This window comes from Ursus americanus, chromosome 2, assembly GCF_024610735.1.
Source record: "Ursus americanus isolate L20-20 chromosome 2, mUrsAme1.1.p, whole genome shotgun sequence".
In the NCBI taxonomy this organism is placed as follows: domain Eukaryota; kingdom Metazoa; phylum Chordata; class Mammalia; order Carnivora; family Ursidae; genus Ursus; species Ursus americanus.
Window position 1 is genome coordinate 68867373 of NC_142128.1, and position 24817 is coordinate 68892189.

General features: G+C 51.7%; 1 protein-coding gene across 5 annotated transcripts in view; it reads right to left on the reverse strand.

The window, feature by feature from the left end:
* NAV1 (neuron navigator 1) overlaps positions 1-24817 on the reverse strand; it is a 242771-nt gene that overhangs the window by 163272 nt on the left and 54682 nt on the right. For all 5 annotated transcript variants that reach the window (XM_045787682.2, XM_087857252.1, XM_045787676.2 and 2 more), the window contains exons 2-3: positions 7998-8750; positions 3937-4040 (exon numbers count right to left, since the gene is read on the reverse strand). In XM_045787682.2, coding sequence (XP_045643638.2) covers positions 3937-4040; positions 7998-8719 — 826 coding nt within the window. In that variant the 5' untranslated portion in view covers positions 8720-8750. The remainder of the gene's footprint in view (positions 1-3936; positions 4041-7997; positions 8751-24817) is intronic.

The following is a 24817-nucleotide window of genomic DNA, read 5'->3' on the forward strand; positions in this document are numbered from 1 at the left end:
CAAAGGGCTTCATACGATGCTTATGAGGACTTCAGGGGAAGCATCTAGCCCTGTGCCCTGCACCTAGCAGGTACTCAATAAATGCTAGTCATTGTTACTGCTTGGTCATTTTAGTGTTGGGGACATCAGAAGGCAGGGGTCCTGGCTTCAATTCACCTGCTAACGAACCAGGCAGTCGTGAACAAGTCTGTTTCTCTCAAGCCGCATCTCTCCCCGTGGAAAACGAGGCCACATGTGAGTGACGTGCAACGTTCATTAGAGCTTTAACTTCCTGTGTTCTTTGATTTTCCAAGTCATCGGTCGCCCTGGGATACTTGGATTTGGCCTGAAGCTCCCAGAAGAGCACAGGGGTCTTGCACCGCTGTGTTGCAGCCTCCAAAGAGCCCACGACAGATGCCTCTCCCAGACAGTGCAGTGACCAGACTTCTCTCCTGCCCCCGCGGAAGGCGCACCAGGTTTGCAAGTTTTCTCAGAAGGGGGACTCTATCCCCGCTCCCAAATCCACAAAACACGAAAAACTGAATTCTGGCTTAAAGATGGAGTCAGCTCAACAAGGGAGAAGAATGAAGGAGGAAAAACAACTCCAGCATGAGGCCAAAAGCTACCCTGCCCTCCCGTTCTATATATACCAACGCTTGTGTGAGAAGCAAGGCAGGGAGGAGGCTCTGGCGTGTTCCCCAGTGACACGTGTTACGATGAGAGAAGGTCCCTTCATTATGTGTCCACTTAGCGCTCATTCAAACATGCCACAAAGTGGAAGTAATTAAGGAATCCGTGTCAACCTTGGGGCGACCTTTCCCAGTCCTCCTGCACACGGCCTCACACATGTGGGCACACAGAAATGTCAGCACTGGCTTCCCTTGGCTTTCCAAATTAAGATCTGATGGTGACCGATGCTCTGCTTTTGCACTGATGGCAACCAAGGGGAGTGCTGGCAGATGGGACCAGCACGGGGCCCTCACCAGCACAGCCAAGCAAGCCGAGAGTGCGTCAGGGCGCACACACAAACACCCAGGGGCTGGGTGCAGAACACCTCGGGGACGTAGGAAGGCCAAATCCCAAGACCGCTGTGTGGTAGCAAGTTATCATGGGAAATTCTCTTCCTGCTCTACAAAGCTTATCCCACCTCATTTGGACTCCATCCCCAGGCAGAATAAGTAAGTACAAGGCTGAGAAAGGTCTTAGTCTTCCCTGCTCCCCTCAAGGCCCCTGTCCCCCCAGATGCCTGGATATTGGGAAGAGAACAGAAGAAAGCCTGGTTGCTCCTCGTCATCCAGCAAGAAGGAGGCCCACAGAGGATCAATGACTCCACAACCACGGACCTTGGTTCCTTACTCACTCACTCAATTCACCATTTCACCAAACACTCATCAGCGGGCACTGTGCTAGGTCCTGGGGAGCAAGACGGGGTCGCAAACAAGAAGGAAGGATGTCTGAGCTACAAACGAAAGCACACCTGCCCCTTGTCGTCTACAAACTGCTATGGGACTCACATGGCCAATAACTGTGCTGGGTTCTGTGAATGACACCAATATAGGGTATGCTATTCTCTTCTCCAAGGCACCCAAATATCCTTCTATAAATTGGGGGGCATGGTGCCAGTGTCCTCCTCATGCTGCAGGGCCTCGTGCGGGCAGGACTGACTGGGCCGTCCTATCAGCTCCGACAAGGGCAGGTCACTGCCAACCAATCCACTGGGTCAGGCTCACTGGAGTGAATCTGTGGACTACGAATTCCTTGAAAACAGGTCAGAGTCTTACTCATCTCTTTGGGTTTGTTTTTTTTTTTAATATAAATACCATTTTAATTAATTAATTAATTCTTTTTAAAGTAGGCTCCATGCTTAATGTGGGGCTTGAACTCATGATCCCAAGAGTAGCATGCTCTACTGCCTGAGCCAGCCAGGTGTCCCTCACTCATCTTTTACCTTAGTGTTGAGCACAGTGGCATAAGGCAAACACTCATGGATGGTTTGTTGATCGAATGAGAAGAAATGGACGAATGAGTCATGTCACGCTCCGAGTGAAGTTGAGAGGTAGAGGAGCAGGGCATAAAATGGAAGCCTTCCATTGTCTCTCTTCTCCTCTCTATTTCCCCCAGGCTCAGAGTGCAGGCACCCCTACAAAGCACGGGCAGACCCCAAATCTCTCGTGCCATCCAACCCATCAAAATGCTCGGCGTATCCTTGGCCAACACGGATCGCCATGACGACGAGGTAGTGCCAGAGCAGAGCCAGTGCAGCGAACCTTGCTCCTCTTCCCCCAGGAGCCTTGGAGGAAGCAAGGGCTTCTCCCTTCTCTCATCACCTCCAAAGGGCCACCGGCACTTCACCTCATGGAGGAGCCCAACCTGGGATCTCTCAGACACGCTCCGAGCTGGCTGGTAAGGATGGTCTTCCAGCTGACGAGCCTGGGGGATTCCTAAAGCCAGTCTGCAGCAGACGCTCAAAGTAAACGTCCTCTCACCAACTCATCGGATAATGATTATGAACGAGTGCCTGGGTAGGTGGAGATCGCTCGACTCCAACAATGTGGCATGCGCATAAGGAAGCCATTACGCTAACAACACTGCAAATGTAAAAATAGAGCTCCACATAGTTTCCTGGTGACCACATTCTAATTCTGATGGGTTTTCAGTGCCAGTGATATTTGGTTTCCTTTGTCCCCCGCCATGCCCTGGTTCCTCTGTGGGTGTACTTATTGTGGGAGGCAATGGCTTACTTTCTAGAAGCCCACGCTCTATCCCCCCCCCATAAGCCTCCTCTACCAGGCTCGCCATAGAGTGAGTGTTGCTGCTCTGTCTTCAAGGTCACCATGGACCCAAGACCACTGCTGGGGCCCAGGCTGGCCGGGAGAAGGCTCAAAAGGGCCCGGCCCCCAGCCTACAGGAACACCCAAGCACAGGAGGGGAAGAAGAAGGCAGGAACGGCATTGCACTGGGGTCCGATGACATCAGGGTCAGGCTGTGTAGTACGCCCCAGCTTTGCCCACCGGAGCCCAGCACCGAAATGAAGCTAAGACAAAACCTTTGGACAATCTCAGGTTTGCCAAAAGTGAGCTCATCCTTTTCCTGAGACAAGCCCTCTCTGGAAACTAAAGGATAGACAGAGCCAGTGCCCTGCAGTGTGGAGTCTCGGTACCTCTCGTGTATACCACAGTCATCCTCTAGGGATTTTTTAATGTTGCAAGAAAATCCAGACACACGCCTAAACCCCGCTAAGAGTTTAGAATCTGACCCGTCTAGGCCCCGATCTATGGCACACAAGCATTCACGCAGCCGCTCACCAGTCACTCACTCACAGACACCTGCTGAGCACCTGCTGTGGGCCAGACAGGGCCTGAGGATGCGCTGGGGACAGGCAGGTCCCTGCCCTACAGAGTATCACTGTGTCCCAGCATCGGCGCTCTTCTTGGTAAGCCTCACGTTCTGGCCCTGAGGCTCAGTCACCAGTATGACAAGGATCAGATGATATGTTGTGACCAGAGGGTGCCGCAGGGAAGGTGACAGGTGTGGGAGTGGTCCGGGGACAGGCAGCAGGTGTCAGGCATTAGCCAGATGGCTCTGGGCTGCCTCGCCGGTTCCCAGCACCTCCACTGTTCATCTGGGCTTTGTGTGGAACCAGGCTCTTGGTTCTCAATCTCCCAGCTTGGGACTTTTTTGTCATGGCCTCGGTGACTCCCAGATCTGAGCTCTGGATTAACAGGACACCCACTGGCCCTTTCCTCTCCGGACTTGGACGTGCTCCTGGATTTGATGGACCAACCCTGGGTTGAGCCAAGCATGGCAAAAACTCGAAGTGCAATTCACAGGCTGGTGTTTCATTGTAAAGAGACGGACCTGTTTAGCCAGGACACTTCTTCCCCAGGGGCAGTAAGGAGACTTCTAGTCCGGTGGCCTCCCCACCCCAGGAGGAAGTCTCTCCCCCAGAACACTCACCTGCACAGGAGAAGCTCTCCTCAGTCCCACCAGGGCAGCCAGAGTAGCCATCAAGGACCCAGCCAGCCTGAGGGAGGGGGCCAGGTTCCTGGTCCGTCTGAAGCCTGTGGGACAGAGAAGGGGTGGTCAATCATCGAAGAGGTTGTCCTGGCCTCGAAGCTTCTCCAAGGGACTAAGGGAAGTCCCTTGGAGCTCGGTTCTTCTCCCCTCTGCACCCCTCTGGGCTGAGCCTTCCCTGGCAAGCATGCATACATGTGTGCATTCAGCACAAAGCAGGACTTGGGCAAAGTGAGGCCAGTGGCAGGGGCTACGGGGGAACTCGCGAGGGCACTGGGATGCCTGATGCCAGTCGCCCTTTGGTGTTCCAACCGTTCCCACAAACACAGATCGCCCACAGGACAGAGGAACCCAGAGTCACTCCGGGCCTTGGGTCCTGCCGTGGTCCCTGCCCTCAGGCTGGGCCTGGATTACAGCCATGTTCGTACGCAAAGGGAAGAGCTCCCTCTACAGCGGAGGTCACTGACTCCCTACGCGAGCTTAGGGGGCACGCAGGCCTCCTTGGGCTTGCTCACAGTCCAGACAGCGAGGAGGTCAGGGAAGAAGGAGGGGTAGGCTCAGCTGAGGTCACAGCGACTCCCGGGAGGAAAAGTCCGTGCTTGGCCAGTGTGGCAGCAGGAAGGAAGGGTGAGGTCTCCAGGCACCAGCTCCCAAGTGCACGCAGACTTCTGAGCACAACCCCAACCGTACAATCGCTCCCAGGAACAAAGGCTGTGGGAGCTTTTATTATAGGCAATTACCCTGGGCTCTCAGAGCTGGCCCGCCCACCCGTCCGCCCGCTGTCTCCAGCTAAATGGACCCTTTGGCAGCTTGGCAGGAGGGGGAGGGGAGAGCTGTGCAGTCGGGAGGGAAAGGTGATGTCTGGTCCTGGGGCCGGGGGCTGGGCCGGGCGACCCTGGGAGTCTCCAGTGCTACTGAGATCTGTCTTCCTCTCTCCAGTTTTTCCTTTTTTCCAACCCAGATGGCTGGGACTCTAGGCTCAGCTCTGCTGTTAACTCACTGTGTAATGCAGAGCAATCCTCCTGGTCTCACTTCCATTGTGGGCTAGAAGAGGTGACCTCCCAGGTCCAGATCAGTCTGACAGTCCCGGCTGGTGTGAGGTGTTTGCCGCTCCTGCCTGGCTCTCTCTAAGCCACACAGGCAGGGTTGAGCTCTTGCGTGTCTGCAGGCCCCCGAGCAGGGGGCTTGCGATAGAGCAGGGTGGGAGGTACTCGGACAAAGCAGGAGACCTCATTTTGCCCTGGGGAGTGCTTGGTCTGATGGGGTCGCTCAGCATGTACTACTGTCAATTCAACACCAGCCTGATATTCGAGTATCGGGGGGACAAAGAAAAACTGGACTGGGTTGATTTCTTGGAAGAAATGAATGTAGACCTGAGTTTTTGGAGAGATGCAACATACTGGTGAGGAAGTAATAGGACATTCTACCGGGGAGAGGGAATTCTAGGTCACGTACACATGGCACTGAATAGCATCATCTACGTAGAGCTAAGCACCGCCTGACTCAGAGCAGGGAGCAGGAACTAGCGTTAGAAATACAAGTAGTTTGCTGTCGTGCTTGTTGGTGTCATGACCATGCGGCCAGGGTGAGCGAGCGTGCACTGGCCCGGGGCACTGAGGAAGGCAGCCTCCGTGTCTCTAATCTCAGTCAGTTCTACACTCTCCTCTCCGCCTGCCTCCACCTCCCCAAACTCAGCCAGGGCCCCAGGCCTCCCCTCACCCTCCAGCCCGAATGGACAGTTTCCTCTATGCTGGAAGTTGGTTCGAGGTTGAACCAGACAGAAGAAAACCAATAACCCTACCCTCCTGACACCACTGACTGTACCCTCCTCACCGAAGTCTGACCGAAGGCCAGCCGGAGGAGGGAAGGAGAGAACTGTTGGGAAAAGAGAACACTGGGCAGGTGGAAAAAGGCAGCCCCAGGGTAGTGAAGCTGTAGGGGGCTCTTTCCCAGGACAGCAGAGGAGAATGAGTTTGAAGATCTGAGGGAACCAGATGTACGAGAGCAGAGGATCTGGAGAACGGATTGAGAGGCATTTATGCCTTCTCTGTGTCCAGACAGCAGGGGTGACCAGAGGGAGGCGGTGGCGGGTCAGAGAAGAGGCAGGGATACACTTCCTGGGGAGGGAGGGCACTGGACCCCGTGGATGGAGACGGCTATGGAGGATAGGGCAGAGAAGGAGACGGCTGGCGGATCTGCTCCCTGGAGAAGCAGGTCGGGCAGGACCGGGCTGGAGACAGGGAGGGGAGCACGATAACTCTGCTTCTGGGAGCAGCTGGAACTTTGCAGAAGGCCAAGGTGCCGGGGGTGGGGGCAGGAGATTTCCATGAAAACTGGATGTCTGTGCCTTCTAGGGAGCAGATGGCCCCTCCTTGGCTCTGCAGCTTGCAAGGGTAGCCCAGCCTGGCCCTTGGCAGAGTGACCCACGGCAGCCACTCCAGGCCCCGAAGGGTACTGGGCTCCCACCCACCTGCCAGTGGCACCTAGGGGTGTCCTTCGTCCTAATCCACCCTTGCCCGAACCATGACCCTCCCTGCAACCCTAACCCAGGGCCTGAAACAGGCAAGGTCTAGGAGGTGGATGGTGAAGAAAACCACCCCCTGAGGTTGGTACAACGCATTTCCATTTCTGCATAAATGCAAACATGCAGTGAATGTTTGCTGAGTGAAGGAAAGACGGTTCTGTTTAGGTTGCATTGAAATGTTCAAAGGAAGAAGTTCTGACCTCTTTGGAAAATGTCAGAGTCTAAATCTGCCAGGGGACGTGTAGGATAGATAATGTAAAATCTTAAACAATTTAATGCCTAGACACTTTTCCCAAAGGTTGAATTCAAAATGAAGGACATCAGGCGGAAGGAAATCAGGTAGAAGAAAGCCAAAGAATCACTGGGGAAACACTGTACTGATTGGGAAAAGGCCATTCGAAGGCAGGTCTGCCCTGCGTGCGTGCTTCCATGCGTGCGTTCTCTCATCAGCTGGAGAACTCAGTGGAGGTCACGAGGGACAGATGGGAGGAGCTCCTTAGGAAAAGGAACATGGGCGCGCTGGGTGGGCAGTACCTTGGGCAGAAGAGATGCTCCCAGAGGCAGGGATCACCCAAGTGAGAACTTCCTTTGATCACAGTGTCAGCTGGAATTCCTCCCACGACAGGAAGCTCACTGCCTTATCCGTCATTTGTAAACCTCTCCAGTGCTGGAAAGTTCTTCCTCCTGAGCTTCCAATCTGTCTCAAACTGACTTCTAACCGCCATGACGCCGACTCAGTACTCTGGAGCCGCACCAAGTCAATCTCATTCATCTTACGACATGACAGCTCTTCAAATATTTGAGAACAGCACTCAGACCCTCTCTAAGCCTCCCTTTTCCAAAGTAAACTGCTTCAGCTCCTTTAATCATCCTTCTAACGCCTTTTTTGGATCCTTCACCAATCTGTTTGTCTTTCTTGAAATATGTTTTTGGGCATCAGTGCCCTTTTAAAATGTGGTGTTCCTAACTGTGAATCTCTAAAAGAGGCCTGACCACATTGGCTTCCTGGTCCTGGGCCCCGGATGTCTATTACTGTGGTGTAAGAGTGCCTGGAACTTTTCAGAGACCAAGTCACACTGTTGGCTTCTAGTACAAGTGAAAGCTCCTAGCAGTTCCCCACCCCCACCCTCCAGGCGCTCTGCTGCTGCAGAGACACCCCTCCCCCGCACCTTGTCCCTGCAAATGGTGTACAAGCTTCTCCAAACCCCAGATGTAACTGCGTTTCTCCTCACACTAGCACAGAGAAAAAGCCCAGGAAGTCAGGCTGGCCAGGGAGGTACTTAATTTGCATTTCAGCATTTCTAAACCGTGTGACACTTAATAATTAAAATTTGGTTTACTTAATGTGGCCATTTTAGTAAAGATATTTTTATTAAAAAAGCATATGTACTTGATGGACTGAGGCCCCCTCCTCTGGCTGGCTGCTGGGTCCCAGCTCCATGCCTCCCTGCTTCCCTCCCCACTTGCTCCCCCAACTCACCTGTACTGGAAGGGGGCCACTGTGGCTGTGACTGGCTGACTCTGCTGATGGCCGGAGGTGAAGCTGATGGCCCCCGGGGTGGGAGAGGGGCGTTTGCTCTGCACGGGGCTGCACCCCGGGGAGGAAGCCCCTGACACTGCTCCCGCATCAGGCTCCAAAGACCTTGGGACCCCTGAACTTTTGTAGTTTGTATCTCTTTGATCCCTTCCTGGGTAGTTAGGAGGTTTTCGACCTTCAGGAGCCCCTGGTATTTGAGTTTCTCCACGAGAGCTTGTTCGGGATGGGCTCCTGCCCCGGGTCTGGCGGACTGGAATCCCTTCTTGAGCCACCTTCTTCTTTCCCTGGGTGCCTTGTGTCTCCCCAACTCTTCTGGACCCAGCCCAGCTGGAGGGAGCTGCTTTTGGGGCTGCCCTGGGACTGCTCCATGGGGAGCTAGAAAGGCCTTCGCCACCCTCAGCTGACTCTCTCACCGCCCCAGAAGCCTTGGGGGAGCCTCTCCCCCGGGAGGCCTTAGGAGAGGAGCTTCTGGAAGGGCCTCCTGCCTTGCCCAGTCTTGGGGAGGCTGCGCGCTGGGGGCTCAGGGCCAGGCCGGCCTGGCGTGGCCGCAGCTGGGGAGAGGCACCCGGTGTATGAATCCTGGTCTGGGAAGCCGCTCGAGGCACAGGGATGGAGGAGGCATAGTGGGGGCGGCTGGCAGAGTTCACGTTGGCCATCCCATTCATGGTTAGCAAGGCAGCAGTGAGGACTACTGTCCTGCAGAGAGAGGAGAGAAAAGAAGATCTTTAGGCACCATCCCAAGCTTCCGTCCCTGAGCGTATAAAGATGACGCTGGGGTCAGGGCGGGAGGCACCGGCATCCAGGCTGGGCATCGGGGCTCCTGGCTTCACATCCTGACTCAGTCAGTGCCTGCCTGCCTGACTCTGGGCAAACCCCATGACCTCTCTGCTCTGAAACACGGCTGTGAGGCGCATGTGCAGACACACAGGTGAAAGAGTTTTGTGAACAATGATGCTGTGTACAAATGGAGTCAATTTAACTTTCTTTGCCTCTGCTCCCCTCCGCTGATCGGGATAGATTCTCCTCACAGCCCCTCCCTCTCAGACCTTTCCTTGTAGCCTAAATCTATAATCCCCTGTTCACAGTAAACCAACTCCCTTGTGCCCTCAGCCTTTTCTCTGCACATTCCTTCCACCTGCCACTTTATCTGACAAAAGCACCCAGGATACCTGTCCAGGGGAATATAATCTTCCAGATCCCACTGGCCTAAAGGTGGAGCAGCCAATCCCAATCCCCACAAATAATAAACTTGTAAACCTCCCTCCACCCTGGGATCCTGCCACCTGGCTCATACCATTCACTGGTCCTCATTGATTCCCTCTCCTGGTCCCTCCCCACTGTCCCCACCCCTCAGTCACTGGAGGTCTGAGCACTGGCTCACAGTCTTCCTCATAGCCATTCCCTATGCACCCTCTGGCCCAGCACTCAATCCCTTCCCTCCCAGACCTTGATCCATTAATTATCCCATCCCTCTCCCGTATCTTCAACCTCTCCTCCTCTACCAGCTTCTCCTCCCCACCAAGTTAATTAATGAATTAATTGCTCTATTAATCACTTTCATTTCCAAGGGAATTTGAAGCCATTTACAAAGACACAGTCAATCAATTCCAGATAGATGAAAGAGTTAAATGTAGAAAATGAAACCATAGAAGAATTTGCAGAACACACGCATAAATGTTTCCATAATTCTGTTGTGGGAAAGGACTTTAGAAGCCCCACGTCAGAGGCAGAAATTATAAAGGAAAACACTGACAGACTTCAGTGCATAAAAATGAAAATCTCTGTATGGACACAAAAGCCTTTTGAAAAGATTCAAGCCATCAATATACTATGAAAATACTTGCAGCATATATGGGGGACAAGGGAATTCTAGCAAATCAATAAGAGAAAGCAAACACTCCATAGAATAAAGAGCAAAAGACTTGAACAAGGAATTCACAAAATGATACATATAATTGGCCAAAACCTAACAAAAACAAAAGGCCTCCTTAAAATCGAAGAGATGCAGATTAAATGTTATCATTTTTGCTATCAACTTTACTACCTTTTAGGAAAGGCACAATATCCAGTATTGGCACAGCACCACAGGGCTCTCAGACACCGCTGTGGGAACGACGCCAGACCTAGAAATGGGTCCCAGGGAAAGGAGGAAAAATGTAGGCAAATGATGGTGTACAAGGAAAATGCTCAAGTTGACTCTCTAAGGGTAAACGGGCACTGGGTAAAGATGGAAACAAAAGACATGTGGGCAGAGAAAAGACCACCACGGTATGGCCGGTCCATCTGAGACCACTGGAGTGTCCTCTTTCATATTGCAGAGAAAGCAGTTAGCAACTGCACGGGATTGTGTATGGCTGTTGTCGACCTTTGTCTGACCTTTGACTCTGTTGCCCAGGACCAGTTACAGGCTAAACTGTGGGAAGTCAATGTAGACCTCTAAACATCGATGGTTTATAGAACTACAGTGTGAAATGACTGAGAGTCAGGGCTTAGAGGACTGCTCTGCTAACGGATGAAATAATTTCCACTAGGAAGAGAAATGCTATGACCGCTCCTCCTTTCCTCTAATTTGTACTTTAATGATTTGATGCCATTATTGGATGAACTAAAGTAGCCCCCATCTCCTCCAGCAGAGAAGGCAAAGCCATGTGTGGTCAGGTGCCCACAACCAGCTCGCCTCCACTCCTCCAGCGGGCTGCCCATCACCCAGGCCTACAGGACCACGTCCAAGGCTTGCCTGACTCCTGCTTCCTGCCCATCTATCTCGTGCCCACCTACCAGGCTGTAGACTGAAAGGACACTCGAAGTCACCGTCTGCCTGCCCACAGTCTCCCATGCAGGGCACCCTGCCCCGTCCCCAGCCCCAACATGCCAAGGACAGCCCCACAAGAGGGCCTGAGAAGTACTTTCACAAAGAGACCTCAGAGGGTGTCAAGCAGGTACTAACAGCAGTCTGCAAAGTAAGACTAGGATAAAATCTAGCAACCGCGGTCAGGTGGAGAAATAGGGGATCTTTACAATAAGAAGGAACACCATGCTTCAGCCTGGCCTCAAGACAGTAGTGAGAATTCTTCCCCAGTAGAGGCGAGAGTGGATTTACTTTGTCATCCTTCTCGTATCCAGCCATTCCACTAGTTATCAGCTACATGCATCAGTGACAATGCCAAACAGGACCAGAGGGATAAAAATGGACCTGATCAAAGGTATGTGTGGTCCCTGAGCTGCTGACCTTGGCCTCCAGCACAGAGCTGAGCCAAGCACTGGCCAACTGAACTAATCAGCTGACCACCCATGAGAAGGTCCTAAGACCACTGACCCATTACAGCCCACACCCCTGAGACGTCAGCATTCCCACGGTCCATCCCTCCACTGGCACAATACCACACAGGCCACTTCTGCCTCTCCCCTTAGGCCTAGTCCCCATCAAACCCCAGTGTGGGGACCATGGCCATGTAGGCACCTCAGCCCACCCCCTCTGGGAGCTATGTCTGTGACAGAACCGAGAACCCCATCTTGGTGCTGCCTGCACCTCTCCTGGGAACGGCTTCCCTATTCATGCTGTGGTGCCCAGGGATCCCCCCAAGAACCCAACTCACCTACATTGTCCTCAAAGCATCCCCAGCTCCCCTTGGCCCAGGCTCCCCCAGGCCCTACATCTAGGACTGGCCAGACTTCAGCCAAGAGAGCCTTAAGGCCGAGGAAGCTGCTTTGGCTTCACTTGTTCACAGAGCAGATGCAGTTTCTGCTTTCACTGGATCATCATTTTTTCAAAAGCTTGATGGGAAGAGGATTTAAAAACATTCCTGTGGTAGGCCCCACCCCTCCCTCTTCACTGCAGCTGGGGCCCTGCTCTCTCCTCCTCCCCAGAGGACAGCCCTCACCTAGACCAGGAGCCCACGCACAGGAGGTGACCACCACCATTCCAGGTGGGAGTCTGGGAGAATCAGACCACCTCTGGGGTGATGGAGGAGGGATCTCCAAACACAATGTTCTTTGAGCCTGGCAGGAAAGGGGGCACAAAGGAGCCCTCCTGGTTTGCCTTTAGAGTGGGAACCCACAGGTGCTAAGTATCTTTACAGACATCTCAAGAGGACAGCAGCATATCTCTCTTCCCCAGACAGCATCAGTATCTCTCTTTCATTGAGACATGGTTTCTAATCCTTACAACAACCTTCTAAAGTAGCTTTTATTACCCCTATTTGCCAGGTCAGGAAAACAAGGCTGAGAAGGTTAGGTGAGCTGCCAAAGAAACAGAGCTAGAAAGCAGGAGAGATGTGATCCCAAAGCAGAGGAGCAGGACCCTGAGGCCCAAGGATGGAGTCCCTAGACCATAGCCACCAAATGCACGTCTGGCCTCAGGATGCACTCCTCAGCCTCCATATCAACACCGTCCTTGCTGTGATTGACAGCTCTGGGCCTTCCAGAGATTGTGGAGAAGAGAGGAAGGGGGGTAAATCTAGTGGAAACCAGAAAAGAAAATCAGTCATGGGCAGCTCTGGAGGAGGCCTCCTCCTCCTCCTCCTTCTCCTCCTCCTCCTCCATTTTTCTCCTTTTTCTCCAGCATTCCTCAGATCCAGCCAGCTTTCCCTGTACCCTGCATATCCTGTTTGCCTTTGGTGGTACTAGGGGCCAAGATGGTCCTAGGGCACTGCCCCATAAGAGGCTATAGGCAATGAATGGGGGTGGGGAGGGAGGTAATGGGCCAAATCCAGTCTGGCCACATGCTTAATATGCCCAGTTAGTAGCAGGTGGCACACCTGGGGTAGGTGCGATTGAAGAGGAAGACTATGGAGTTCCAAGTGTCTAGCAGATGGGAGGCCTGGGGAAAAGGGGAGAGAGTGCTCATGGGGGGTGGGGTCTTAGCTGAGACACATGGACAATGGTGCTTCCAAAGCTCAAGGGTGAGGCCTCTGTCCAGATGATCTCTCCTGGGGCCCAACCAGGTATCTACTGGCCATGGCATCCAAGCCGCATTCTTAATGGACCGAATGATTTGGGAGACTCCCGTGTTTGCTCTAGGGTCAGTTTCTCCTTCTGTGAAATAAGGAGAAATCCTTTCTGCCTCCTTGCTCCCCATTTCTTCACGTCCTGAGCAGGCTGAATAAGGTGGTATCTAGAAAACGTTCAGCCTCTTGGGGTATTAAGAAGTATTAAAGTCACTTTCATAATATATAACAGGGTTAGGCGTAATGGGCTCCATTTCCTGGTTCTCACTGTCAGACAAAAATGTCCCAGAGAAGCAGGACAATCTATGTCGCTTTCGGACAGGGCCTGTTCGAGCCAAAGCGCTTGGCTGTCAGTACTGACCATCTTCTGTGATACCTTGACAATATATCTGGGGAGGCTCATGGGCCGAAGGCTAGGAGCTGGGAGTGTTAGCAGGGAGTCTATTTCTTTCTTATGTGAACGTGTATGTGCATACGTGTATGCGCACGCACACATGGTATTGGGGGAGCCTACTAGATCCCCAACTCCTAAACATGCTCTCCCTTCCTCCTTCTAAGTGCTCTGATCTGAAATTTCACTTAACCTCAGTGGGTAGATTCAAGAAGAGGGTCTCAAGTGTCCCTTAGTTCACTCATTCCGGGGATCCTTAGTAAGTTACATTAGGGAGTTAGTACTTTCCATTACCAAAGCTCATTGCACTTTCGAAAGGATTCACACCAGGATCCCTTTATTCATCAATACACACCTTGGTTGAATACCTCCCATATGCTAGTGCTTTGCCAGATGCTGTGGCAATCACAGTAGCTGAGCCCCAGGCTCTGCTCTCAAGGAGCCAACAATCTGGTAGGAGGAAACATGCACAGTCATCACAAGCACATATGCTGTGTGTCAAGACAGGCAAAACAAAGTGCTATGGGGATGTGTGTGTGTTAGTCTGATGATGACGATGAGGCAAAATCCAGGAAGGCTTCAAGGAAGAGGCAGCAGCAGGGTTGGGGGTTGGTTTGAGGTCTGGGAGGTCATTCAGTGCTCCAAAACGTACTCTGCTCTTCGAAGAGACTCTGTGGAGTTAGTGGCAAGAGAATAAACTCTGGAGCCACAGTGCCTGGGTCCAAAGCTTGACTCTACCATTTGCTGATGATGTGACCTTGGGCAAATTCCACAAACTCTGAGTTTCCTCATCTGTAACATGAGGCTGAGACCAGGACCTACCTCTTCATTGCTTTGAAGAGTAAATTAGTGAATGTAGTGCTTAGAACAGTATCTAGGACATAGTAATGATTCAACAAGTATTGCTATTATGATCACAAGAACAAAGAGCCTTTTTTTCAAGTGTCCCTCCATCCCAGATGCCCAGGGATGGAAGCTGAACTGCCTGGCTCTTCTGGAGCTTCCAGCAAAGCAAAGGGGGATCAGAGCACCTGCCAGGCTCTGATCAGAAACCTATAGCATCAACAGGAAAAACACTGCCTGTGCTGGATGTGATAACACCCAAACACTGGCCACAGATACGGTAGGCAACTAGACAGTTGGAAATTTTGTAGTGGAAAGAGTAAAGCCTTTTGAGTCAGGAAGACCTGGGTTCAAATCCTAGATCTGCTACTTCTTGCTATATGGCTTTAGAGAAGCTATTTTAACTTTCCTGAGCCCAAAGTCCTCATCCGTAAAAAGGAGTCTTAGAGTTTTGTAAAGATTCAATGACAGAATAAAGATGAGATACCCAGCATGGTGGCTGGCACACAGTAGACGCCCAAGAAATGGCCAAAATTATATTAAGGAGAATAGCTGCCCTTCTTCTCTGAAGGGAAGGAGACAAATTGAGACACAGACTGGAATAGTCTGATGGATGGCAGGCGAGACCAGAGGCCGGTGGCTTCCAGGGAGAAGGGGCACAGTCCCTGAACACAGTGTGCAGCCCTAGCCAACATGTACTTCCACCTTTTCCAGTCTACACCCCGGCTGTCGATTCTCTCATCCTCACACTGAGGCTATTTTATTTTAAATCCAACACTTTTTAGTTGTATTTACCAACTGCATGCCAGGCACTGTTCTGAGTTCTTCACCTAGATTAACCTGCAATTGCCCTGTGAGTTGGTGGGATTATATTATCATTCCCACGTCACAGGCAAGGACACCAAGGCACAGAGAGGCTAATGAATTTGCTTGTGATCACACAGCTAGTAAATGGAAGAGCCAACATTAGAGGCACAGTGGAACCAGTCTGGGCCTGAAACAACCCTGCTCTGCTGCTCAACCTACAGCCTCAATCCAGGCCTCCCCACCCCCCACCCCACTGACTCCCTTCCACCCCCAACCTCCTTTTTTCAGACTTGAATCATTCTGGCCTCGGGCCCCATCAGGACAAACAGAGGCGACTGGCTCCTCAATGCTCTGCAAACCCCAGAGCCAGGAAGTATTTTTGGCCTATAAATATTTTACTCTAGCTCAGAATGTGGTGAGAGCTTAAGCGCCAGCTCTTTCAGATCTGCGGGGCCAGAGGCAGGATGAAGGGAGGGAAGGCGGGCACTATATTCAGTGGTCCCTCCCAGGTCTGGAGGACTGACTAGCCAGGCTGCAGGTTCCCAGCCAGGACTCTCCACCGCCCTTTCTGCCCTTGAGTCTCCCGCAGCGGCGGCGGGGTAGGCGGGGCGCGCGGGGCGGCGGCCGTGGTGCTGATAGGACAGCTCCTCCTGCAGTGGCCCCGTTAAAGGAGCCGCGTCTGCGCTTTGCGAATGTAGTTAGGATGTCCACTTCGAAAAGTCAGAATATTTTAACCACAGCATGGAGAGGCTGGATATGGAAGGAAAGAGAAGAGAGAGAAGGGAAGGAAAGAGAAGAGAGAGAAGGGAAGGAAAGAGAAGAGAGAGAAGGGAAGGAAAGAGAAGAGAGAGAAGGGAAGGGAGGGAAGGGGAGGAGAGAGGGGAGAGGGGAGGAGGGGGGAGGGGAGGAGGGGGGAGGGGAAAGGGGAGGACGGGGGAGGGGAGAGGGGGGAGGGGAGAGGGGAGGAGGGGAGAGGGGAGGAGGGAGAGGGGAGGAGGGGGGAGGGGAGGAAATGCAAAAAAAAAAATGTCTGGGAGATGGGACTTTGGGTGCTGGTCATATGATTCCATCACGGGCTGAGTGAATTTGGGCAAATTATGTCTTTCCCCTGGTGTGTTATTTAAAAGCTGCAAAACAGGAAGGAAAAACGTGGCTTCTCCAGAAGGAAAGAAAAATACTGGAATAATTCACGGTAAAGGTTTGGAGTGTCTCTGGACTCAAGCACTGAGGGACAGACCCTGCACAGTAGAGGGTGGTGGTTAAGAACACAGGACCTGGAGCCAGAACCACCCCCTTCCTCCAGCCTCCCTCTGTATCTTCCCAACACCCCTCCTTCCCCCCACCTCTGGGCAAATCCAGTTTCCCTGGCTGCTTCCTAGCCTGTGGTCCTAAGCAAGTTATTTAACCTCCTTGGTCTGCTTCCTCATCTGTAAAACAGGAATAATAATAATAACAATATCTATTTTATAATGTTGTTATAAAAATTCAGTGAGTTATTATAGGAAAATCACTGAAGACAGTGCCTGGCTCATACAAACCCACACAAATCACTGAATAAATGCTAGTTATTACTGAGTCAAATAGATCATCAGCGCAGCGTGTATCTCCCTTCTCTCTGTTCTACGCAAATTTCCCACTGGTACCTTTTGTCACCTACTCCCGTCAGAACAACATAAATGTTATCACTGTATGTTTCCCTCTAACCTAAATTTCTATTCCTTATTTGAGTATGAATAGGACAGTTTACATGGGACTGGGGTAGGGAGGATAAACAAGGTTGGAGAAGTTTCCAAAATAAACCATGGCAGGGGTTAGTGAGAGAGGTGGGGAGACCTCTTTCATGGAGCCCCTTCTGAAGTTGATGCAGTCCTGACAGCATGAGCGAGGCTTCGGGGCAACCTCTTCAGAAGCAGAAGGTGGACAGAACGGACTTTCAGGGATCCAGACACCACAGACAAAACTCCTGGACTCACGCAGGCCTCTTTGCAAGCTTTCTCCCTCTACCTGCCACACACTGTCTTCTGCCCCTGAAAGCCTGATGGGTTCCTGCCAGGGCCAAACCCCAGATGGGGGCTTCCTTCTGGTTGGAGGCCCAGGCTGGTCCCTGGAGGCTGACCACCTCAGCGAACAGAGAGCTCTGTCCCTCTGATGCCCCAGCAAAGAGGTGATTGTGTTGTCTCACCTCTTGGCCAAGTACCATATAGATAGTGACACACTTACTCTCTCTCTCTCTCTCTCTCTCTCTCTCTCTCTCTCACACACACACACACACCCCTATCTGTAGCTTCAGTCTGTCTGCTTGCTCTCCTTGTCCCTTCCCTTTGGCCCATCTCTCATCCAGCCCAGAGATGAGGGGGTGCTCTGTCTTCCTATCTTTTTCCATCTCAAGGACTGTGGGCTCTCCTACAGTGTGCTCAAAGGCCTTCCCTGGAAAAATGGGCACCAACACCCTCACTATGTATACACAATTTTCACTTAACATTTGTGGATTATAGACTTGCTACAGCTCACACATGGAATTAGGGATCGGGGGATAAGGGCAATTGATAACATCCCTATGCCTAGAGGAAGTAACTTGTTCCAAGTCGCTGCTGAGTAATGGTAGTGCCTGGGGAGACTCCTGGTCCAGTGCTCTTCCTCACACCACACAGTCTTCCCTTCCCATAAGACCCCAAGGCTGGACATCATGGGGAGGTCTCCAGGGCTGAGGACAGGACTGCAATGGCCATTTACTAAATGTTTCTCCTTCTTACCCAGACTCTTATCTCTGCCAGTCTCTCAGGACAGAGATAAGGGAAGATCTGAGATGTGGGTACATGGTGGTGGGGCCAAAGTAGAAGAGATCTGAAGCCATCCCCCTTCCCCAAGCTCTTAGCCTGCAGACCCTGGCTTTGGGCTTCAGTAAACCAGCTAGGGGCCGTGCAGCTAGGCCTGGTCCTTGGCAGAGAAGGTGACCACCCCCGTCAGTATTGAGAGAGGGACAGGATGGGCAGCCAGCCATGTTGTCTTCAGGACAAGCATGGGCAGAGTGGGCAGAGCATTGGCAGGAAGCAAGGAAACGGGTCTGCTGGCTAGGACTTGGCAAGCACAGGGTGGGGGCTCGGTACTCCCAGCGCCCGCCTGGCTGGCTCCTGGCTCAGAATGGGGATTAGGATTGTGGGATTGTCCGCAATAGTAGAACTCATTATTCTCCTTCCCATCTCCACCCCTGGAGCCCAGGGCTCTGCCAACACCCTCAGGAATTCCTTTAACCTTAAAACGGTAGAATGGTCTTCTTTTTGGCCAGATGGCAACATGTCCCTACAGAGGAAGATGGGACTGGCCAAATTAATCTCAGGTAATATCAAATAGCTCAGTTTCCTGGCATTTACAGTAAATGATCAAGGTGGTGCCAACACCCTACCCTTCAGGCCCAGTCCAGCTGACCCTAACCCCCTTTCCCAGGAGATGGCTTCCAAATGCTATACTGCCTAGACCTGGCATTCTCAGAGCAAGTCCATCACAAGTCCATCACACTCCCCACAGAGTGTTCCGTAGCCTCAGGACTATTCTGGCTAAGCCCAGGCTGACAGGCAGGACAGAGGTAGCAAACAACATATGTAGGAGAGATGTTCACTGTTCTTCCAACACTACTCTCGGAATCTCCTGTTCCAACTCTCCACACTGGAAGTTCTTCCAAATGTCTAACTTTCAGCCCTCCTGCTAAGAAACAAGTCCACTTCCTGGTTCTCCAGTCTGGGGGGTTATTTCTCACAGCCTCTGGCCTTGAGAGAAAAGTGAATTCTGAGCTCCAGGGAGGGGCCCCAGAGCCACCCAGCTGAAGACTTGCACTGTATCAGCATATTGGCATTTTTCACTGATTTGATCCATATAAACGGCTCCACTGTCAGGATCCTTGGTTCCTTTTCAATTAGCCAAGAGAAATGATTTAGTGCTAATGAAAATCAATGGTTTAAAGCTGTCCCACAAATCACAGGGGGCTGGAGGCCTGGGTTATAAATACCTCCCAGGAAGTTGAGCTGGCATGGGGAGCACGTGCAGCCATACGCAGCTTTCGCTCTGCTCCAGAACACCTCCTGCTTCTCACCCCCCAGCTCCAAACCCCCCTCTGGGTGCTCCCAGGATGTGCTGTGCTTTCCTGTAAGGCAAATGAGAACCTGGGAGTTCTCAATCACAAGAGGACCATTGCCTAGGCCCTTGGGGAGCTGCCCCACAGACAGTCCATGTTGTACCCCATCTTATCCACCCCCCCGGGGTGTGTGTGTGTGTGTGTGTGTGTGTGTGTGTGTGCGCGCATGTGTGTCTAATTACTTCCTTTAGGCCACTGTTACCAGAGCTCCGGCTTCCCAAGCAATAGCTTAGATTCCAGATGGATCCTTGAGCTAATGAATGGGGGAGGAACAGGAGTAAGTGGAGCCTTGGGGGTGAGGGAACTCATCTCAAACAGAGAAACTGGAACCTTCATAGACCCCCAGGCAGCTAGCCAGATGACTGCCTCTCCCACCAGACCTGTCAGCTCCGTCTTTCTCACACTCACTTTATTGTTATTTTTCTCCCTCAACTCAAAGCCTGCAATGTTCTTCCATGGATGGTTTTTCCATCCAGGCAGATGGAGGACATATCACTCAACAAGGCCCACATACTTTCCAGGCCACGAAGTCCAGAGCCACTGGGCTGGGGCAGGGGAGGGAGGTTCCTTGGTGCTGGGGTAGGAGAGGTCTGGGGGATTCTTGACTGCTTGTAAAGCCGTCCAGCCCAGAGGCCCTGCCATTTTGCCACGAGGAGTCTAACACCTGGGCTGGAACGCCACATCCGGGCATTTGGAGAGGGCTTGGACTTGCAATCTGACTGCAAACCCATCAGTCAGACTGGGCTGTGAGTGCGAACCAGGCCTCCTGCCAAGTCAGGTCAGCCTTAGGCTGGCTACACTAGCAATAAGCCCTACTTTCCTCAAAGTCCTCAGAATGTGGGAAGGGTGGGAGAGGGGCAAAGAGGCATGAGTGGGGACTTGGAGGCAGGCCCAAAAGTCAAGAGTAGCCTAGGAGTCAGACCACTGGACTGGATTCCAGTGCTAAGTATCTCCCGGAATTATTCAGTCTCTAGCCTTAACTTTACCATCTGAGAAGTAGGGCAAGCAATTCTGGCATGAAAGAGTATTCAACTTACTCCTCATTCCTCAGCAGTGGAGAGCGAGCATTGGTTGCCTGTGTGTATTGAGCAAAACCAAGTACCCCTGTCCTGCTGGCTCCACTGGCTTCCCTCAGAGCCAAGCTAAAACTATGCTTGGGCCCCCATTCCTGCCAGCACAATGCTGCCAAGCCAGGACACCCCCACCCCCACCCCCTTTCTGCAGCAGCACATTCGTGTGGGAGTCACACGCAGAGGAGAGGCCAGGCCTGACTGTAGCCCAAGGCAGGGGGCCAGGCTGCAGGAGAACAGCCTCCCCTCCCCCTACTGACCCAGATCATGGGAAAGGGTCTGATGCGCTGTGAGGCTCCCAGACTGTAGCTCCCCAAAGCCCGGAATCCTGCCAGACACCAGGAGGCTAACAGGTGAGCTTATGCGGTTCCATACCAGCTGAAGCTGGGAAGCCCCTTCTCTGGCTGGTTGGCTCCTAAGGAACAGAACTTATCCACAGTTCTATGGGGACGCCGGGGTGGCTCAGTCGATGAAGCGTCTGCCTTCGGCTCAGGTCATGATCTCAGGGTCCTGGGATCGAGCCCACATCGCAGCATCGGGCTCCTTGCTCAGCAGGGAGTCTGCTGCTCCCTCTGTCTCTGCCCCTCTGCCTGCTTGTGCTCTCTCGTCTCTTTCTCTCTCTCTCAAATAAATAAATAAAATCTTAAAAAAAAAAAAAAAGAAGGGCGACGGAGCTCTCTAGGGTCTCCTTTAGAAGGGCATGGATCCCATTCAGGAGGGCTCTGCCCTCCTGACAGAATCACTTACCGAAGACCCCACTTCCTAATACAGTTACCTTGGAGGTTAGGATCTCAACTTAGTCATTTGGAGGGGACAGAAACAATCTAAAGCAGCGTGAAAAATGCTTAGCATGGTAGCAGGTGGAATGTGCTTAATAAAGGTTAGTTTCTATAAAAATAACAAAGCACTCATTAGAAAAAGCTTGGAAAATCTAGAAAAAGACAAAGAAGAGAAAGCTTATCACCTGCAAACCTACTAGCCCACAGTTAGCATTTTTAAGTGTTTTGGTTTCTTCCAGGCTTTTTTTTTTTTTAAAGATTTTATTTATTTATTCGACAGAGAGAGAGACAGCCAGCGAGAGAGGGAACACAAGCAGGGGGAGTGGGAGAGGAAGAAGCAGGCTCATAGCGGAAGAGCCTGATGTGGGGCTCGATCCCATAACGCCGGGATCACGCCCTGAGCCGAAGGCAGACGCTTAACCACTGTGCCACCCAGGTGCCCCTCTTCCAGGCTTTTTACTATTCACACTCATATATGTTATATATGAGTATAATATATACTATACATATATAATATATATATAGTACACATATAGTATACATATACACATATATATTACTATAAAATTGTGATTATACTAAACATACATGTCATGTCTCCTCACTTACTATGAATTAAGCATTTTTACTTCTCATCTAAAAACCCTGAAATTGTTTTAAAAAAGCATCCTTATTAATAGACCATAAACCATCACACAAATGCATTATACAGAAACGACTTAACCATCCTATCATTACTGGCCACTCAGGGTGTTTCCGATTTCCTACCAGTATGTACGATGCAGTGATAAACACACAAACAAGCTTTGCTTGAGCCTCAGCTCATATCCTCAGGTTTCTTTCTTAGAAGGGGAATTCCTGGGTACAGGTGAGAATCTGATGAAGACTCTCGGTCATAAACTGCAGACCACTGTTCAGAAAGATACAATCAATGTGTTCTTCGTCCAGTGGTGTCTGTCTGGCTCAAAGTATCCTTCCTTCGCAGCAACGAGGATCGTACATCAGAACGGCCTCGCTCAGCAGTGCGGCTGCAGCCTCTGCTGGGGGCCTGGCCCTCCACATGGCCACACATGCCAAGAGCTTTCGCAATGTTCTTGAACAGTCGGGCCAGGCAGGGGAGCAAAGCTGGAGGCAAAAATGTGTGGGGTGGCCTCACCACCAGCAGATCCTGCTCTCCCTGCCCTCTGAACACAGAGAAGAACAAAGGAACTGCTCTTCTTGGGGGATTTAAGTTAGAGGTTAGGCAAGCACAGTCCATGAAGAGCCCTAAATACTGGGACTGGGGCCTTACGGGTTCTTCCGCTTTGAAGGTTTGGGGGGGGCAAAGAATGCTCAGGGCCAGGTGCATGGACAGGGTGACAGGAGGAAGCTTGGCCTTAGCATATAGGCTTGAAGTACATGGCAGTACCCCCGAGGAAAGTGCCAGCAAGATGAGGTGGTTGGGTAGGGTTACGGAGTCCCTACAAGTGCCAGCCACTGGGTTAGAGGGGTCTTCTACGCACTATCTACGTTGAACAATAAGTAAGTCCAAGAAGGTCCTGCTTTGCCCTCATGAGGGTCCCTGGCCACTTGTCCAGGTAGATAGTTCCTAGATGTTCTGACCAGCTTAGGCTTCCTTCCCCCTTTCTTGGCAGTCCTTCCTCTGAGTCCATCAGCCGGTGAATGCCTGTCAGGCCCTCAGCACTGTCACTGGAAGAACCAGGGTCCCCTCTATGAACACCAGTCCAGGCAGCTGGAAATCCAGGGCTGTCCTCACTTCCTTTCCCACCTTCTCTTTCTCTCCTTTTCCCTGCAGGCTTCCTCCAGACCTTTGGAACAGGAACACAAAGTGTGTGTGTGTTGGGGGGGGGTGGGTCAGGGGAGGGAGGGCAGGCAGAGGCTGCTGAGACCAACCACTGCCTGGAGCTGGACAGACCTGGAAAATCTAACAGGGATCTCTCTCTCTCTCTCTCTCTCTCTCTCTCTCACACACACACACACACTCCTTGGGCACAAGCCTGTGTGGTTCAAGATCTTGTTTACAACAGCCCCCATCCTCCAGCTCCCATCCCTGGCCTTAGCCCTTCCCTAGATGGTGCCTGCTTCACACATGGCCTTGTTCAGATACACTCCTATTTCCTACTGAAATACACTCCCCATTACCTCACTCAAGCAACTATTGAAAAATCCTCCCTCATCCGGGCTGCATTCCTGAACTGACCCCCAGAAAGGTGATCACGTGGCCCAGCCCCACTCTATCTAAACACAAAATGCCTGTGGCTCTCATCCTTGGCCCTCGCATAAATGTCCTTAAGCTAGACTCTCTCTCTCTGCATGCAGACTGTCACTCTCGTGACTTGTTATCTCATGAGGTTTGGTTGAAGCTATTTGTGATGCTCTCTGGGGGCCCTGAGAGCAAGCAAGTTGTTGCTGGTAAAACTGCATGAATGTCCTGAAATACAGGGTCTCACCGCCTCCTCCTACCACCACCTAACTTTTTTTTTCTCTCTCTCTTTTGGCAGTACTTGTTGTCATGGAGATTCTAACACAATGGGGCAGGTAGGAAGCCTGTTGCTTGGCAACGAGATGCTGGAGGTACAGGATTGGCTGCTGAGGTCTAAGAGAGCAGAAAGGATGATAAGGGGAAGGTGGGAAAGTAGAGAGACACCCTGGGGGGACACAAAGGCACAGGAGAGAAGCAGAAGACAGGACCAGGGTGAAGAGAAAAAAATAGAAAGGAGAAGAGAGAACGCGCAAACTCCTTGGGGCTGGGTCACCACTGTGTATTTGCTTGGATGCCCTCCGTAAAAACAACAGAGCAAAACAAACATATATTAATATATTTTCATAGCTGCATTTACATTGTAGCACAATGAGTGGAGATTTAGACAAAAAGAAGTTCCTAAATATCAGAGTGGGAAAATTCTACAGGGAGACTCTACTGTCCAGTGGAACGATGACAGGCTTTAGATAAAACACTTGGGTTTGAATCTCCACTCTACCCATCCCTTGATGTGTGACCCTCTCAAGTGACATGACCTCTCTGAGCTTCAGTCTTCTCATCTTCAAAATGGGAAGAGCAACACGTGCCGCACAGGGTTGTTGTAAGCGTCAGTGAGCCGATGCGATGAGCACCGGCACATAGAGGGTGGGCTCAGGAAGGGGTCGATCACATGGTTTTATGGTTGTTGGCCTTTGGTGACCAACCACCCATCCTTATCTTAATCACCATGATTAGGACCGGAATTGACAGGCGGTGTGGCGAAGTGAAAAGAGCCCTGTTCCCAACATCCCAAGACCTGGCTTCCATCCATACCAACACGCCCACGGTCTGAGGCTTGGGCAAACTATTAACCTTTCTAGGTGGAGCTGCTGATCTGCGAAATGGGGATAATAATCCCTCCCACAGAGAGTCATTAGGAAGATCATATTCAAGTAGGTTGGTCAAGAGCCTACCCCAATCCCTAAATGCTGGACACCCCGACTCCTAACTGCCAGCTCCCTGCAGTGGAGATCGATAGGTCCGGGCCGGGGACGCTTTCAATCTTCCTTCAAGGAAGGGAAGGTTTCAGTGGTGCCTGGGTGCTCTTCCTAGCACCTGAATGACATGTCACTATGACCAAGACAGGGGAAGAGAGAACACAGACTATGGAAGACAAAGCAAACGTACATGCTCCAGGCTCATTTCCAAGCAAATTAATTTTGCCGAAGCAATGACTTCCGTCAGCAGGAGCAAAAGGCAGCAGGGAAGGCCTGGTGCAGTGACGGGTAAAGGCGTACAACACCATTTCTGCCTGGTTCACGAGGACGAGCATTTCC